General features: G+C 32.3%; 2 protein-coding genes and 2 long non-coding RNA genes across 8 annotated transcripts; 2 read left to right on the top strand and 2 right to left on the bottom strand.

Moving 5' to 3' along the window:
* The first annotated feature begins 26 nt into the window (after positions 1 to 26).
* Positions 27 to 2,750, top strand: LOC117214261 (unconventional prefoldin RPB5 interactor-like protein). Its single transcript, XM_033460203.1, has 6 exons — positions 27 to 541; positions 714 to 963; positions 1,046 to 1,192; positions 1,265 to 1,412; positions 1,487 to 1,988; positions 2,081 to 2,750. Exons 1-6 carry the CDS (start codon positions 479 to 481, stop codon positions 2,204 to 2,206), a joined length of 1,236 nt encoding a protein of 411 aa, XP_033316094.1. The 5' UTR covers positions 27 to 478; the 3' UTR covers positions 2,207 to 2,750.
* A 1,567-nt stretch (positions 2,751 to 4,317) lies between these two features.
* Positions 4,318 to 8,687, bottom strand: LOC117214235. 2 transcript variants are annotated; one of them, XR_004488819.1, is made up of 2 exons: positions 8,104 to 8,687; positions 4,318 to 6,551 (listed from the first exon to the last, which is right to left on the bottom strand). It is a non-coding gene; the product is annotated as an uncharacterized LOC117214235 (long non-coding RNA). The 2 variants fall into 2 exon arrangements; XR_004488820.1 differs by having other exon boundaries at positions 4,318 to 6,960; positions 8,104 to 8,221.
* On the top strand, positions 6,792 to 15,497 carry LOC117214234 (N66 matrix protein-like). Of its 4 annotated transcripts, none has more exons than XM_033460141.1 (4): positions 6,792 to 6,836; positions 10,665 to 10,841; positions 14,754 to 15,084; positions 15,229 to 15,497. In XM_033460141.1, exons 1-4 carry the CDS (start codon positions 6,816 to 6,818, stop codon positions 15,402 to 15,404), a joined length of 705 nt encoding a protein of 234 aa, XP_033316032.1. In that variant the 5' UTR covers positions 6,792 to 6,815; the 3' UTR covers positions 15,405 to 15,497. The 4 variants fall into 4 exon arrangements, with proteins under 4 accessions (XP_033316032.1, XP_033316033.1, XP_033316035.1 ...); XM_033460142.1 differs by lacking the exon at positions 6,792 to 6,836 and adding an exon at positions 6,858 to 6,995; XM_033460144.1 differs by lacking the exon at positions 6,792 to 6,836 and adding an exon at positions 8,181 to 8,306.
* LOC117214236 lies at positions 9,386 to 10,667 on the bottom strand. The gene is made up of 2 exons (XR_004488821.1): positions 10,543 to 10,667; positions 9,386 to 10,464 (listed from the first exon to the last, which is right to left on the bottom strand). It is a non-coding gene; the product is annotated as an uncharacterized LOC117214236 (long non-coding RNA).
* Positions 15,498 to 15,978: the final 481 nt, after the last annotated feature.

The following is a 15,978-nucleotide window of genomic DNA, read 5'->3' on the forward strand; positions in this document are numbered from 1 at the left end:
TAATGAAATTAAAATAAATTTAAGTTATGTTATACACTTAGATTATTACAAAAATTAATATTATGTAGTGTAATAACTTTTATACTATCGCTTATACGGTAACATCTTCCACAGTGTTGCAAAGATTTTTCAGATTGTGAATAGGATTTTCTAGGTTATGTTTGAAGAATTAAACAATTTAAAAGAGTATTTTCGATAAAAATTATGGCAATATAAACTGAGATTGAAATGTGATTATGTTAAATGATTTATATAACTGGACAGAATCTATGGATTTGTAGTAATCTATAGATTTAAAATTATTGCAAAATATTAGTACTGATATTAATATACTTGTCATTATGTTTTCGTATATGTAATATCAGAGTTGATAATACAAAAATGAATAGCATTATCTTTTGTTTACTGTCAGTAGAGATTTTTAATCATATTTCCTCGTCTTTGAGAAATATTGTTATTTAACCTTTTTAATTTAACGATGAATTTTGAGGACGATACGCAGAAAGTTCGACGTTTACTTTTGGACGAAGCTCTTGCAAAGGTAGATTCTTGAATAAAAATGAAGAAACAAAAGAATTCATTAAACAATTAACTCTTTATTTAACTTGTTCTATCACAAATCTAAAATTAATTATCTTGATAAAATATTTCATAATATAATTCTGCAAATTGCAAATTAATATGTATTTAAAAAATGTGTAATATTTTTTAAGGGAATCCAACAAAACGAGGAACAGTGCAAAATATGGACAACTTACAAGAAGGGTCATCAGAAAGTTGCAGAAACGTTGCAAACTTTCCAGAAGGATTTATATGTAAACTGTATGGTGCCAATTGGAAAACGAGCACTAATGAAAGGCAAATTGATTCACACAAATGAAATACTTGCCTGCTTGGGTGATGGATACTTCGCAAAGTATAGTGCTTCAGGCGCAGCTGCCCTTTGTGAAAGAAGAATACAAAGTATGATCAATATACTGTGAAATAGCAATAATCTATTAATAATTAGAATTTAATGAACGATAGTTGTAAAATTTTCTTCTAGAAGCTGAAGAAATGCTAAAGAACTTAAACAAAGAAAGAGATTTGTATGAAACTAGGATGATGATGATAGAAAACAATCTTTTTGAAGATTATGCTGGTGGAGAAATTGTGGAACATTGGAATGAAGATCAAATTACTGAATGGAAGAGTAATTATTCTCATCTCTTCTTTATGAATAGATTTATATATGTATCTAAATATACTTTAATTCTTCTTACAGAAAAACACAGAGAAAGGGAAAGAGAGTATCATCAGAAATTAGCCAAACTTAGACAGGAAGACAGGAAAAAGATAGAGACGGAAGATGATTTATTTAATAGGCTTGATCAGCTTGAAATTGAAGAAGAATTAGCAGATGAATTAAATAGGTACATTTATAAACACTCTAATTTCTGAAATTCCTGAAATTTCGAATTTTCTTTAATGTTATTCTCATTAATAGATTAGGAGATAAAGCATATGAACTTTTTGGAGCAGAAGAATTGGAAGAAGGACAATGTTATTATGAATCTGAAAGTTCCTCTAATAGTGAGGAAGAAGAAAAAGAAGATGATTCTAAGGAAGATAACAAACAAGTTCCTGATTCTGACACATATGAACATAAAGTCAAAACTTGTAAAGTTAAGAAATTGGTTTCATTCGCAGAACCAGAAGATCTTTCAAGAAAAGAAAAAGAAAATTTGATGAAAGAAAAGGAGAAAGATTTTGAAGAAGATATTCTTCGGATAGAATTCACTCACTCTAAAAATAAATCGGTTACAAAATCGAATGGAGATTCGATAGAAACACCTGCAGATATTTATAGATTACTTTCTAAACCTAAATCTATCTTGAAAAGATCACCAAATGATTTGCCTCCTGAGCAGTCTGCTCCACTAGAATACAGCACAGAAGACGAGGGTGAAGAAGACGAGGACACTGTTAAACCTTCAGTTTATGAAACTGTAATTCATAAAAAATATATACAATCTTTTAATATACAAATCTGCTTTATAATAGTAATATGAAATGATGGAAATATTTTTATAATTTTTAGGTAGTGAAAGATATCAAAGAGAAGAACACGCTAGAAGTTACAAACGGAGCTTTAGAAAAGATGGAAAAGAGTACCAATACTAGGCCTGTTAGTAAATTCAAACGAGAGCGTCAACGAAGACAGTGACATATATAGAATTAAATAATTGTTTTGATATTTTTTTTCAATAACAATTTTTAAAATACTTTATTAATCCAAAGTTATTAATTTTTTATTAGGAATATATAATTATTCAAGAGCATATAATGGTTATTCAATCTGAGGAATATAAAAAGTGTAACTTGAGAATGGATTAATGAAGAAATTATTTTTCATTTTTAACCTTGAGATCTTGATCTATTGTAAATACTCATTTACGATAGGAAATTGCGACATTTTTGTTAGGATACCAATTATTGTGACGATACACTTGGAGAGGCAAATATATATTGTCAACTTTCTATAGTCCATATCCTATAGATAGCATATTGATAGGACCTAATTCAAATTTGGCGCTGTTTGCCTCTATTGTGGTTAGCTAATGATGAATTTCGTAACATAAGTATGTAGTTAGTAATGATCACGTTCTCTTGTTAGGTAAGATTACTTCTATAATTTCGCATAATCTTTCTAAACTTTAATAACCTTAAATAGTGAAAGTGCAGAATAAAACTTTACATGAAAAGGATTATATAATGTTGTGATTTGAACACTCCCTGAAAGAGAGGAATAGAAAACAATTTACATTTGCATTAATTAAATATTACAAGTGACTATATATGAAACAATTGATTTTTCATTGGGAACGGTCAATAAGATGTTAATACATTTGTAGGAATTTGAATGTAGGAATATAAAAAATGCGGAAATATGTACAAATTCGACAATGTAAAAGCTTAGAAATACAGAAATGAAAAATTTTAGAGCTTCCGTTCCACAATCCCACAATATCAAGATAAATTATATCACATAATTTCGTACTGGTAGATGGTATCCTAATTTGGCACGAATTAGAAGATTAATCTTGAGTCATAGTCGACTTGATATTGACATTATGTAGCATTGTTTTTTTCACGCTATTCACGTCCTTCATTATACGTTATTCGGGCCTCCGTAATTGCCACAACATATTGACATTCCTTGGAAGAAGAAGCTCGAGAACAATCTCGAGTACAAATTTCGTAAACATTACAAAAGATATCATACATCAGATACTATTACTAGTATAAACTTATAGTGGAAATTCTGATTATCTCAAAAAACTTTAAAAAATTTTTTGTAGTATATTCCTGACAAAAAAACATTAGAAAATTTTTATATTGCATTTTTAATTAATTCTTAGAATTGAAAAATCTCATATTAATTTTATCCTATATTATTCATATATTATTATTTTTAAAGTTAAATAGGATACACATGTGTGAATAAAAAAAAAAAATAGAATAAGTGAAAATTTTACAAAAAGTGAGGAGTTGTTACATTCGGCTTCTGAGAAGCTCGCGATTCCTTTCGATTCATCTTTACGTAAAACTGACTTGAAAGTGCTTAAGCACTTTTATATGCATCCTTGATTTACTTTCGATCTCGATGTCAGATCGAAGGGGTCGCGTGACGCCAACTATGATGAAATAATGGACTTTTTGTTAGGCGCCCACTGGGATGATGCCTTTTCTTCGTCCAGTTAATTCATTATTCACATCACGCTGTTTCACAACGAGATATGGTAACATCAAACCATATACATATAGAGGAGAGAAAGAGGAGATCGGTCAAATTGTGCTGAAGGATGCGTTGCGTAAAATTGAAATGAATTTAGAGCATCCTTTGAGCGCATAATGACCTTGTCTATCATGCTTCAGAGAGAAAAAGATTATCTAAATAGATCGTCTGCAGAATCCTTTTTAATCGTCTGGAGAAAGTAGGAAGATCCTATATCATTTGTATCATGTTTTATCTTCTTATTATCTACGTATAAATTCTACTATGATATCTGAAAAATTCTGAAAATGCAGAAATATGATTAACGTAAAAAGCTGAATCATAATTTGTATAATTTTACTAAATTAAAAACCTTAATCTTATTTAATAGGAAAAAAATTGTAAATCTTTTATATTTCATTTTCATAAATAATTAATTTCCTATCATTCATTACATATATGCTACGAGGGATCATGATAACAAAGATATATAATATCAAATAGTATAAGTTATTAACCATAAATTAGAATAAAATATAAATTATAATAATACCAGAAGGTAATGTTTCTTTTTATAGAATTTCTTAACAAAGATAATGCAAATTTGTACGTTACGTAATAAGGGTGGGACCAAATAATTTTTCAGTGAAACAATGAAGTGGCAACTTTTCGGTAACTAGAGCACGAATTACCCCGAAATCTTCTAAGAATTGTTAATTAAGCAAATAGTCCCTAGAGGGAGTATGTGTTTATCGCAACGCAATTGTTTCCGTTCACGTAACGGCGAACAATCAGGGAAAGGTTACGAAAGGAATCGAAAGTGAGAATTCGCACACTAAATAAACAATAAACCGGTCTTGATTAGGTTTATTTGACTCATTGATCCGAGAGATTAGATCGTAAGCTCATGATTACGCCTATTGTCCTAAACAAGATTAACGATTATTATTAATTTCGTTGCGTTTGCCTAACTTCAAAGAGGTCCTAGGACATGAAAAACTGTTCTCAGTTGTTTGACTGGTGAATGACTTAATTAATTACCACTTCTCGATGTTATTCTATAATTTAGAAGAAAATTGTCAATATTTATCTATTCATACTCATATGTCAAGTAAAATTTCACGCCTTAGAAATTATAACTATAACTAGTACAATGTAAAACTATTATGATTGTGGATTTATTACTTCGTTGGACCAACCATTTATAGAACTGCATTGTCCGACCCTTCAATTAGGTTAATAATGTGCACTCTCAGAGTATACCACCATGGGAGGCATCCCATAAATCACTCAAATTAGTACCATCATATTTATTACTAATAAATTATTAGATTTTCTTTCTGGTAACCTCGATAAACTGAAACAAGACTATAAATATTGCTTGAATGAACCAGATAAATAAAATGTCATCATTCACCGGTTGAGAAGAAGCAGGATTCAACGAAGATGAATTACGAAACGTGATTATTCACAGTAATGTAATAACATAGTCGCATAGGTGAAATGACCAGTTCGAAAGATAATTTTCACGCCATTCAAATACGGAGGATACTTTCTAAATAAGACCGCGTGCCGATCTTGTCCCATCCAGCGTTCGTTTGCGTTACACATTTGCGTTAAACACAAGCTCGTGCCATTCCTTGACACGCGTCGTTGCATGTATAATATTATTGACCAAGATTATGGACACTCGCGGAGATGCGTTGCGGTCTGTCAACGATGGAATAAATAAATCTCCCTCTGTACTCTGACGCAACTTCGATTGTCTTCACGGAGTAGCAAACACTCTATCAAAATATTTTTTTTTGGCCTGTCAGGTATATAAGATGGAGATATAAAGCATTTCATTAGTATTCATACATAGTTATTGATACTAATATTAATATTTAACAGTAATACTAATTTTAAAGTACAGTAGAGACTAGTTCTAATATTGGTAATCAATCTAATATCAAATTAAAAAAATGCAACAGGTGAAACGAGATTACGGCCACATAAATGTTAACTATCAGTACATACTTTGCACATTCATTTATCTATTTATGCACTTCAGCTATTCATTTCTTCTATCTTTAAATTTTTCAAATATTGATAAGTATTGGATTTTTCTATAAACATAACTGAAGCTAAATTTTATTAATTCATGACTTGTAAATAACGCTCGAAAATAGGTGATCGTGTTAGTATAGTACCGCTTATTATACTGACATTTGGTACCTCTTTTAAATATCAGTAATTATCTTAATTAGCTACTTTCATAACCAACTGATCATCAGCATCATATATTCCAATCTAATCCTCGACCATCAGTCACTCCTAATTTTTTCTCCTTCTAATTCATTTCATAAATCAACTCGATAGAAGAAACCGGTACAGATCAGATCAAGTTCGCGACGTCAACCTCGACCCCGACTTTTTCCTGATGCGTGCACATACTTCTTTAAAATTCCAGATGCTCGACACTACAATACCTTCAATTTACCAAAGATAGAATACGAATGAAATCATTTCACCGCTTCTCCTTGTATTAAAACAACATAACCTAAAATTGTGCGTCATTCCCTAGTATGGTATGAGGATATGGGAAGAAAATTTAGAGAAGTGTTACGCCACGAGATTAAGAGGATGGACAATGGTCCTGTGTCTTAATTAAGGCCCGATTGGCTAATTAGTCCTGATGTTAGATCCGCTGGAAGGCTGTGTCCCACGCGGTGAAGTAATCAGCTTTCTCCGCTCTGGAAGACGCGTTCCTCTCATACAGTAGCGCCGCCCCAAAATCGCACATGCCAGACACCTGAAACAATGGGAAATAAAGCGCGGGCTTTCCACACGGTTGGCGTTCCTATGTGAACTGGAGTACAAGGAGGGACCCCCAGTTTTATACACGGGGGAATATCCACGCGGATCATCCTCGTACTGGAGAAGGATCCGTGCCCGACAGGAAATGAATCTTTGTAGGCGTAGGCGAGCTCTCTATATAAGCCAGCTATAACGCAAAACGTCGCTATAATTCAGCATTCCGTACGGTGCTTCGGTTTTCTGAATATCTTCCGACAGTATGGATAGAGTGGTGCGACAGGTAATCAGGAAATTCACCGAGGAGTGGAATTTTTGTTGGTGCTGGTGCTATTCCGCTTCGCGAGTTCCGTCGTTGTTGACACGTGAGGAGTGATCTCAGGGACGCATTGGGTGGTCTTACAGACCTGTTGGTCGAGAATTTTGCTGATCAATGGATTTAGTAATAGTGGACGTTTTGGAAATTTTTGCTTTGAATGAGATATTGGCGATGAATAGTTGATCAAGGAAAGATAATTTTTGCTATAATTTGATCATTTCAATTTTTTTAAGTCTAAAATTTTTAAAACACAAGTTAAAAAATTTATATTTTACATTTTTTTTTAAGTTTCAGAATTCATAATTTTGTTTAATATCATTTTTTAATATTTAGTTGTTTTAATTGCAATTGACAATTTTTTTAGTTCGATTTAGTTTTTTAAGTTCAAACCAAAAATTGTTCAATTCTTAAATTTCCAAATTTTTAATTTTCTAAATTGCAAATATACGGATTTTGAGATATTTTATAACTTTGGCATATTGATAAGTGTTCCTATTAAGAAGACTGCAAGATAATTAATTAATAATGTACTCTTAGGCAATATTATTTAATCCACAAATTAGCAAATTGCATGTAAAATTAACGTTAAATGCTTGTGGCAGTATTCCATGGAAATTCTCAATCTTCTCAGTCTGTAATAATTCTCTTTAAGATAACCTAAATTACAATCCTTTGCTCTTTTTATCCATAATTACCTACTTTCACATGGTTCACCAATTTTCTTATTCTTAGCACTTGTGAATAGCATAAAATATTTAATTACTATTTCCTTTGATAAAATTATTAACACTTCCATAAACTAATTTCACTTATCGTCGGTTAGGTCCATTAATCTATCAAACGTCAAGGATGCGTTAACATATTTCATTTTTAAATCTTTTATATCTTCAATTTTCAAAATTTCAAATTTTCAGATCTTCAAATTTATTATTGTAAAAGAATATTGAATTCAAGTAGTTTTTACGCATTATTCCACAGTTTGTTCCTTAATGGTTTAATTACAACCTAACTTAAAACGCCATAACTTCTAAATGCCCACTTATACTTATATGAATGTACACTCCACTAACTTCATCAACCATCCCTCTTAAAAACTGAGTTTCTCTTAAATTCCAATGTAATCAATTTCAAGTTTTAAAACTAGTTTCTAGATCTAACGTATAAAAATTTAAAGAAAAAAGGAAGTTTCTTCATTTTCTAACCGCAAATATTGCAAGTGCAATTTACTAACCCCAAGTGGTTCGACCACCGTTGACGCTGCTTCAATGGAGTGGGAGAAAATGATCTGGGCGCCCAGTTGGGATGAATAGTTAGATCAACGTCATCTTACGCGATCAGTACTCCCCAGTGCGTGAAGTGTAGTGGTTGTCAGGCGCAGTTGGACGTTGTATGGCTCATTTTGTAGATACACAGTAGGCTGTTGCATTTCATTATGTAAGTGCACTTGGTCCCGTGTAATCATCTCCGTTAATGCGGCGCAGGCACGTACGCTTTACACGGGAATATAAATAACAACATATGCGTTTCGCAACCGGTTCTACGTGCAACTATTCTAACCTCGCGTTAAATGACATCACGCACATACACGCTTGACTGCAACTACAGCTTGTTACGAAAATCAGTGTCCCAGAGGGCGCTATAAAGATCTTAAACGTGAAGATTCAAGTTAAAATCCGAGATCCAATGTTGATACTTTTTTAGTATGATGTTGGTCGAGATATCGTGATCTTGTTGTGTATTTCTAATTTTGTAGTGACATAAAAATATAGATAAAGGAATTTTTGTTAATATATTAGAGTAGAGATACGTCCATCGTGTATGTAGGTTAATTTTCTTACAATTAATATCTAATAACTTCACGCGCATATAAGGCATATTATACACGACAGATAATCAGCTTTTATAATTAGCTATTTAGAAAGACTTTTCTCCTTTTTGTCTTTTACGTTATGTAGTAAACAATGGTACCCTTCGCCGTATAAATCATAGTCGATTTTCACTTCTTAACGATGTATTTTAGAAAAAAATTATAGAACATCGTGGAATGTTAATATGAGGTCATTATAATATAATGAATACACTAATAAACATAGTAATAACTGATTTTGAAAAATTAAGCCATTTTCCAAAAATTATTGTAATAGCATATACACATATATGCCGGATTGCTCAATCATTTGACTCATCAGAATAATAGCAGATAGAGAATTCCTTTGTTTGTAAGAAAATGAGATAAATATAACTAGAATAATCTTTCATATCCTGGGCAGTCAATTAAAGGTGAATTCCATCAAGTTTCTCGTACAATGGAATTGAAAATTCCATTTCCAATACTTCCGATTGTGTCATCTATAATAACCAGAACTGAAGAAAAATCCTTGAACGAATACATAATTATTGTAGAGAATTTCAAAAAATTATAAAGAGCATTAAACTTATGTTATGTAACAAACTTGAGCACAATTTGATTAATTTAAAATAATAATAAAAACAATTACAAGAATTTCACAATGTTAATGAATTATAAATATAATCAATGGTATGAAAATTTGGAAATAATAGATAGTTTAAAGATGAACATTTTTACCCAATAAACATCTATCTAATTGTACCTTAAAGGGAAAGGGAAAATGTATACTTCGAACATCGCGCCTCAGAAAATTGTATAGCGGACTGCCTGATGTTAGGCGTTTAACTCCTTTATCGTTGAAGCTCCATTACTAGAAAAACAGAGCAAAATAGGACATATATTTATTGAACAAGAAGTGTCTCATTCATTATCCTCTATAATATGTTACTCAATTAACCTATAATTCTGAAAAAATTTTATTATTTATTAATTCTTTAATACCATATGTAACATCTCTTGGAATTTAAAAGATCATTTCACAGATATAATTAAGTCACTGTTGACTTATTCATGAACGAAAGTTATATTTCTTATTTCACATCCGGATGAATTTGTGCCCAATATTCTGTTATTATATTGTTCAGTACACAATACAGCGAGCGTGACTGGTGGTCTGCGTGAGTTTGAAAAATTTGTTTCCTTGTAAAAGGATACATATATAACAAGACGATTCTTTAACGAGAACTTGTTGTAGTCCAACGGAACACAGTCTAATTCTTTCGTTTTCATCTTTCTTCTTCCTTTCCCGCAATCGCGCTTAATCTGGCGCTGATTTTGAACGCGGCGCGACATGACGCAACGGTTCCCCCTCTTTTGCGCACTCGGAGGCTTTCTCACGACAGAAACGGGAGGAAAATGCTGGCTCACGACTCCAATTTCTCGCCTACGCAACGTGAGCTGCCTTGATCATCTCGCGCTTTCGACGCGACGCATCTGTTCTACGCCTGGGAATCTGTCTGATACCTTTCGAATTAATTATTCCTTCGCGCTACTCCTTTATTACGCTATTAACGCTATGCGTTGTGATTATCATGAGAGAATAGCAACTTGATAATATTATTGACAATATTATTATTAGTAATATTTTAATATTTAAGAATCAATAATTAGGCCAATGCCGTCTTATTGAGATTTGAGACACTGATAGGTTTTTAAGTTTTCAGATAGATTTCCGAAGGTTGCCTTAAAATACTCATCTACCTTTAGACTTTTGAAACGTACCATAAAACATAGTCACTGACAATGAGTACTCTTACTCACTAGTTACAGTAATCTTTAACGTACAATCCAGAAATATCAGTAGATCTCTGAAGTAATTCTTGAGGTGTATCCTATAAATATTCCTCAGTGTCTGATGTGATTAACTAGTCCTTAATTTCCAGTTAACTCTCGCCCTCATGGTGAGCATAGGAATTGTGCAATGTGAACCACCATTGAATACCCAATACGGTGTCCCAGGGAATTATGCTGGAAGCAACAACAACCATGGAACGTCTGGTGGAAATGGTCTTGGCAATCATCATTACGACAATGGGAACGATAATGATTACGTCGATCAGGTAAGCTGCAACTGTGATCTAAAATAAATCAATCTACACCCCTTGTAAAATTCTACTAACCATAAATCATCAATCTGAATTCTGTCAAGATCGCAGAACGATGGTTAGATATACATAAGATGGTTGGTATAATTTATTTATTACTTGCCATTTAAGATCTCTTCTTTTGTGCATCTAACGATCACGATTGCTTAAACTTAATTACCTTCTTCTTGGGTTGGTTTCAGAACAAGGAACAATTCGCTGTTGCGATAGAAACTAAATTACGTTCTCTTTAACGATTGATGCTACCCTAAGGAAATTCATTTTGGCGTTAGAAACACTGTATTATTCTAAGAAATTGCTGTATCAAACAATAACCGATTTTTTAGAATATTCCTTGATATTGAAAACAGTTTTGTTTGATATAATAACGTAATGATATAATTCAATATAACGAAAAATTACAAAAGTATAAGTATTATATTAAAAGTAAAAAATAACATTTCTGTTCAGTGTATTAATATTTCAATAACATAGTGGAGATTATGAAGAATAGAAAAAATAATAAAAAAAATATAGAAAGAAAGTTGAAAAATGGGACCTGTTTTTAACAAGATATTACTTACCAGTTAAATAAAGAGATAACGCAAAGGAAATTGATCTTGAACGATTTAGTTCACTAAACCGCGTTACTCATTGATCCATTCATTCTGCATTTCCGCCATACTGTTTCATAGTAGAGGCAAGGGTTGCAATAGATGAATAGATCTGGGTTAACGCTGATTCTACAAGTAACATTGAACTTTGTCGAGCACTCAATGCACGATCTGCTTACGTAAATGTAGAATGGATCGACCGGACATCGATTTTGCACTTTAGTTTTCGCCAGATAGCATCTCTTCTCTTTCTCTTCGTTATCTTCTATCGTGATATCCTGAAAGTTCAAAATGATTACTTATTAGAATTTGTAAAATTGTTATTATTATTTTATAATACAAAATCTAATTGTTGAACATTTATAAAACTTATATGTATTGTAATTTCATCTTCAATTTATTTTTGTTTATCTATTAATCTCCTATGGTAATCGCCTATTTCAACTGTAACAAGAGAAGAATTATCGTAGAATCATTTAAAGGAGATCTCAGACCACTCGTTTCGTAGCGCTATTACGGGAATTTATGTTCTTCATAAGCACTTCAACTTCGTTGCGACAGAGAACAATAACCACTCCTCGAGTCGCTGCAACACCGATGAAATTACATTAACAGAAAATGGCTACGCTTATCCAACAAGTGTCCAACAGGATTTGAAGCCTTGGTACTTCAAATACATTAGCATGAATTTCAACTCAGAAATATCCCTAAAATTTTATTTTCCCTAGAAAAAGTTTTCAAGGTTTGATTATGATTTACTATATTTATTGTGTATGTATTATACTATATTTGTATATAACGCGTCTTATAACGTGAGATTGATAGTCCAGGAGAGAAGAGATGATGTGTGCACGTAATGGGACAGGATAACATACTATGGTAGTTGGATCCTTCTAGACGACCATAAGATGAACAGCACGTGATTGTTGGAATCGTTGCTCTACGCACTCGATGGGTAAACGAGTTTATCATGTATGAAATCAGGAATGTTGGTTGGCATAACTTTCTGCGGGCTCTAATGGAGGATAAGCGTTGGCGAGTTAAAGAGAACGCAGAACAAATGCACCCGGATTGGTTGAAAATACTGAAACAAATCTTTCACCACGGAGATGATACGTCTGGGAGGATTTTGGATTAAATTGTATAAAGAGATACACAACAGGAGAATTTTCTGCAGTGAAGACATTATTTCGAGGAATTAAAAGAGAATTTTTTCTAAATACCGATGATTCAGAAAAAGATAATCTACGAAAAGAATATTTAAAATAAAGAAACGTTCCATAAGAAGTGAAAAGATATTTCATAAAAAAATATTCCACAGAGAGATGATGTATATCAAATAATAAATATTTCAACACAGAAACAATCTGATCTAACAAAGTATTTCATAAAATAACAAAAATAATAATTATATTCAGAAAGAATATCTTCAGCATCTACTTATAATAAAAATAATTTCAACGAAGAGGAAACAGAAAACTGTGCCCATGGCACTATTCCAGGTTCCGGAAATGGTACGTGGGCACCGGAATCCCGGTGTTCCACCATGAAATGTTATACATTCATCCTGTTATGTAGCATGACGTAAACTTGGTCTGACGTAACAATATTAATAGGGTGAACCGCGACCGTAGGCATCATCCGTGGCAAATCGTTACTGCCGATTAGCTAATCATCTTAAGAATCTAAACGATCCGGTTATGTGCATTTGCGCGGTTCTAGCCGCGGGGTCGAACGGCCTGGCGCGAGCCAGATTAAATCACAGTCGCCTTCCTCCTTTTGTTGTTTTTCTTCAGTCACTTCGTCTGCACCACTTCTCCTTAGATGAAAGTCCAGCCATTCGGCGTAACCACTTACATGGTGTAACTCGAGCATTTAGATCATCCTTTTTTTTTCTTATGCAAGTTAAATACAGTATTAAGCCAATTTGGTAGTGTTGTGTGAATAACTATGAACATTTTAACTTCTTCAATAACCATGAATGATAGCTTATACTGAGTCTGTGGTTAGAAAATTTTAATTAATTATTGGTGTAATGATAGGAGTAATAAAATGATAATAATAATTTAGAAAAGTTACTAGGAAAATAATACATAATAATACAGAGAAGTATCATAATAAGAATAACAGTCTAAGAAATTCTGAAATTATAATAATCTTCTATATGTGTATTTACAGTGAACAAAAGAGGTTTCAAAGAAATATTACATTGGCAATAATAATAAACATAATTGTTACATAATGGAAATATATCAATTTGAGAAAGTATTTAGACAATTAGGTATCAGCATCTCAAGGATTAGTATAATAATAGTAATTCAGAGAGATGATACAATTGACAAATCATAATAAGTTACTACACCAGTTAAAGTGTAACACTTTCTAATGTCTTCTTCACATGTTGCATTCACTTAGAAGAATCTATTGTTCCACATCAATCACAAAAATTATCTAGAAAATCAAAAGGAAAGTGATGATGAAACTGGTTAAAATTATTATATAAGCAAAAGTTATTGGAATTATTTATCATCTAAATAGAAAAATAAGATTATATAAAAAGAATATAATAAACAGTTCCAACCACTCTAATGGCATCTTCATGTTATCAAGCAACATAGGGAAGACAATAGTCTAATAATGAAATCATTGAATTAGGTTAGGAAAACATTCAAAGCGGTGATCTGAGAAGCCACTTTAATAGAAAGTCCGACAACAGAATCCGTGATCGGCACCTAACATGCAAATAAGGCTCGTGCGTGCACAATAGAGATTATAGAGTATAACGTCTCCATTGTTTATGCGTTACTGTTATTATTGAGATATCATTAATCAAAAGTTGACCTAGAATTAAATTACTAATTAAAAATAAGATACAGAATTTTCAACATCAGATTTCATTCTACTACTTACATGTTTATAAAAAGATAACTCCCCTAAATCTCGAATTTTTATGTATATAGAATGTTTTAAAAGGAAAGGTAAATCGAGATGAAAGAATAACGATGATAGAAAGTTAGGTTTGTTTCCTAGCAATAAAGTTTCAAAGATACGAATTTTGGCATCTATGGACAGCAATACACTTTGTCCTAATATTTTCATAGTTTTCTTACTTAAAATATTAGTCTCTCCTTCATTGACCTATAATTATGAAATGTTCTGTAAAATTATATGCCATTGGTATCATCAACGGTATCGAAGACGAGATATTTGAGAATAATTCTATTTTACTTTTACTATTAGTATCATGTTAAGAAGAATATAAACATCGTTTCAGCCAATGTCCTACGAATTCGGATATGCAGTGAAAGATCAAGCAACCGGAAATGATTTTGGCAGACGCGAGAGCAGTGATGGGGAAACTGTAAGAGGAGAATACAGAGTTCAGTTACCAGATGGCAGGACACAAATTGTGACTTACACTGCCGATTGGAGGACAGGTTTCCATGCAGATGTAAGATACGAGGGTACACCAACCTATCCTGATCAGTACAACACTCAGAACAATGGTTATAATAACAATAACAATAATAATAACCAGGGTGGTGGCCAAGGTTTTGGCTTCCATGGTAATAATGGAGGTGGAGGATACAACGCAGGCAATTTAGGTAATTTATGATTCCCCAGGTATACAGCTGTTAATAATTAGAGGGTTATTTACCCAACTGAGTTGGGTAGTTCATAATATTATTTAAGAATCATATAATTTGGAGGAGTTAATTAAAACTAATTGTTACATTTTGTGGTTGAAGGTAATAATGGAGGCTACAATTACCAAGCACCAAGTGGAAGCTTCAACAATGGTAACAATTATCCCTATCGATTTGGCTCCAACTCGTTGGACAACAGTTATAACAACTTTGGAGCTCGCAATAACTATAATACGCGGACGCCATCGACGACGTACGGGCCAGCCTTTAAGAAATGACTTTAGTACAATTCCTATTGTTAGCATAGGATAAGAAGCGTCCGTCCTGTAAGATTAGCGATTTTGTAATAAAAACTATTTTATCTTTTTATATTTGTGTTTCCCAAATTTTCTAATACAATCCCTTATCATTATAAAAGGTACGAGAAAACTAAAAAAAGAATCTGATAATAATAATAACAATAATCAGGGCTACTTAAGAAGTGTTTTAAAGGATATTCAGACATAATAAAAATATTGAAATACGTAAAAATAAGCAACACGGTATGAAAAATATTATAATAGCAAAAATAATTGAAATAACGAAAGCATTAAAAATATCACAGAACATTTGAGAAATGAATGCTCGTACAATGAAAGGTACGTAACATAAATTAGCAGTCTCAGAATCAGATGCGATCAATATAGGAAATCCAAATAACTGCTGTCTATCCAAGAGCTTCGTTGATTATATAAATAATATTACTTTACCGTAACTGATTGTATAATTACTGATTTTCTCACAGTTGGTGAAATCGCACATTAATCGAGTTGGCGTCATGCTGATGTATCGAGTAGGTAAGAAGAACGAAAC

This window comes from Bombus bifarius, unplaced genomic scaffold, assembly GCF_011952205.1.
Source record: "Bombus bifarius isolate JDL3187 unplaced genomic scaffold, Bbif_JDL3187 scf7180000009200, whole genome shotgun sequence".
NCBI lineage: Eukaryota > Metazoa > Arthropoda > Insecta > Hymenoptera > Apidae > Bombus > Bombus bifarius.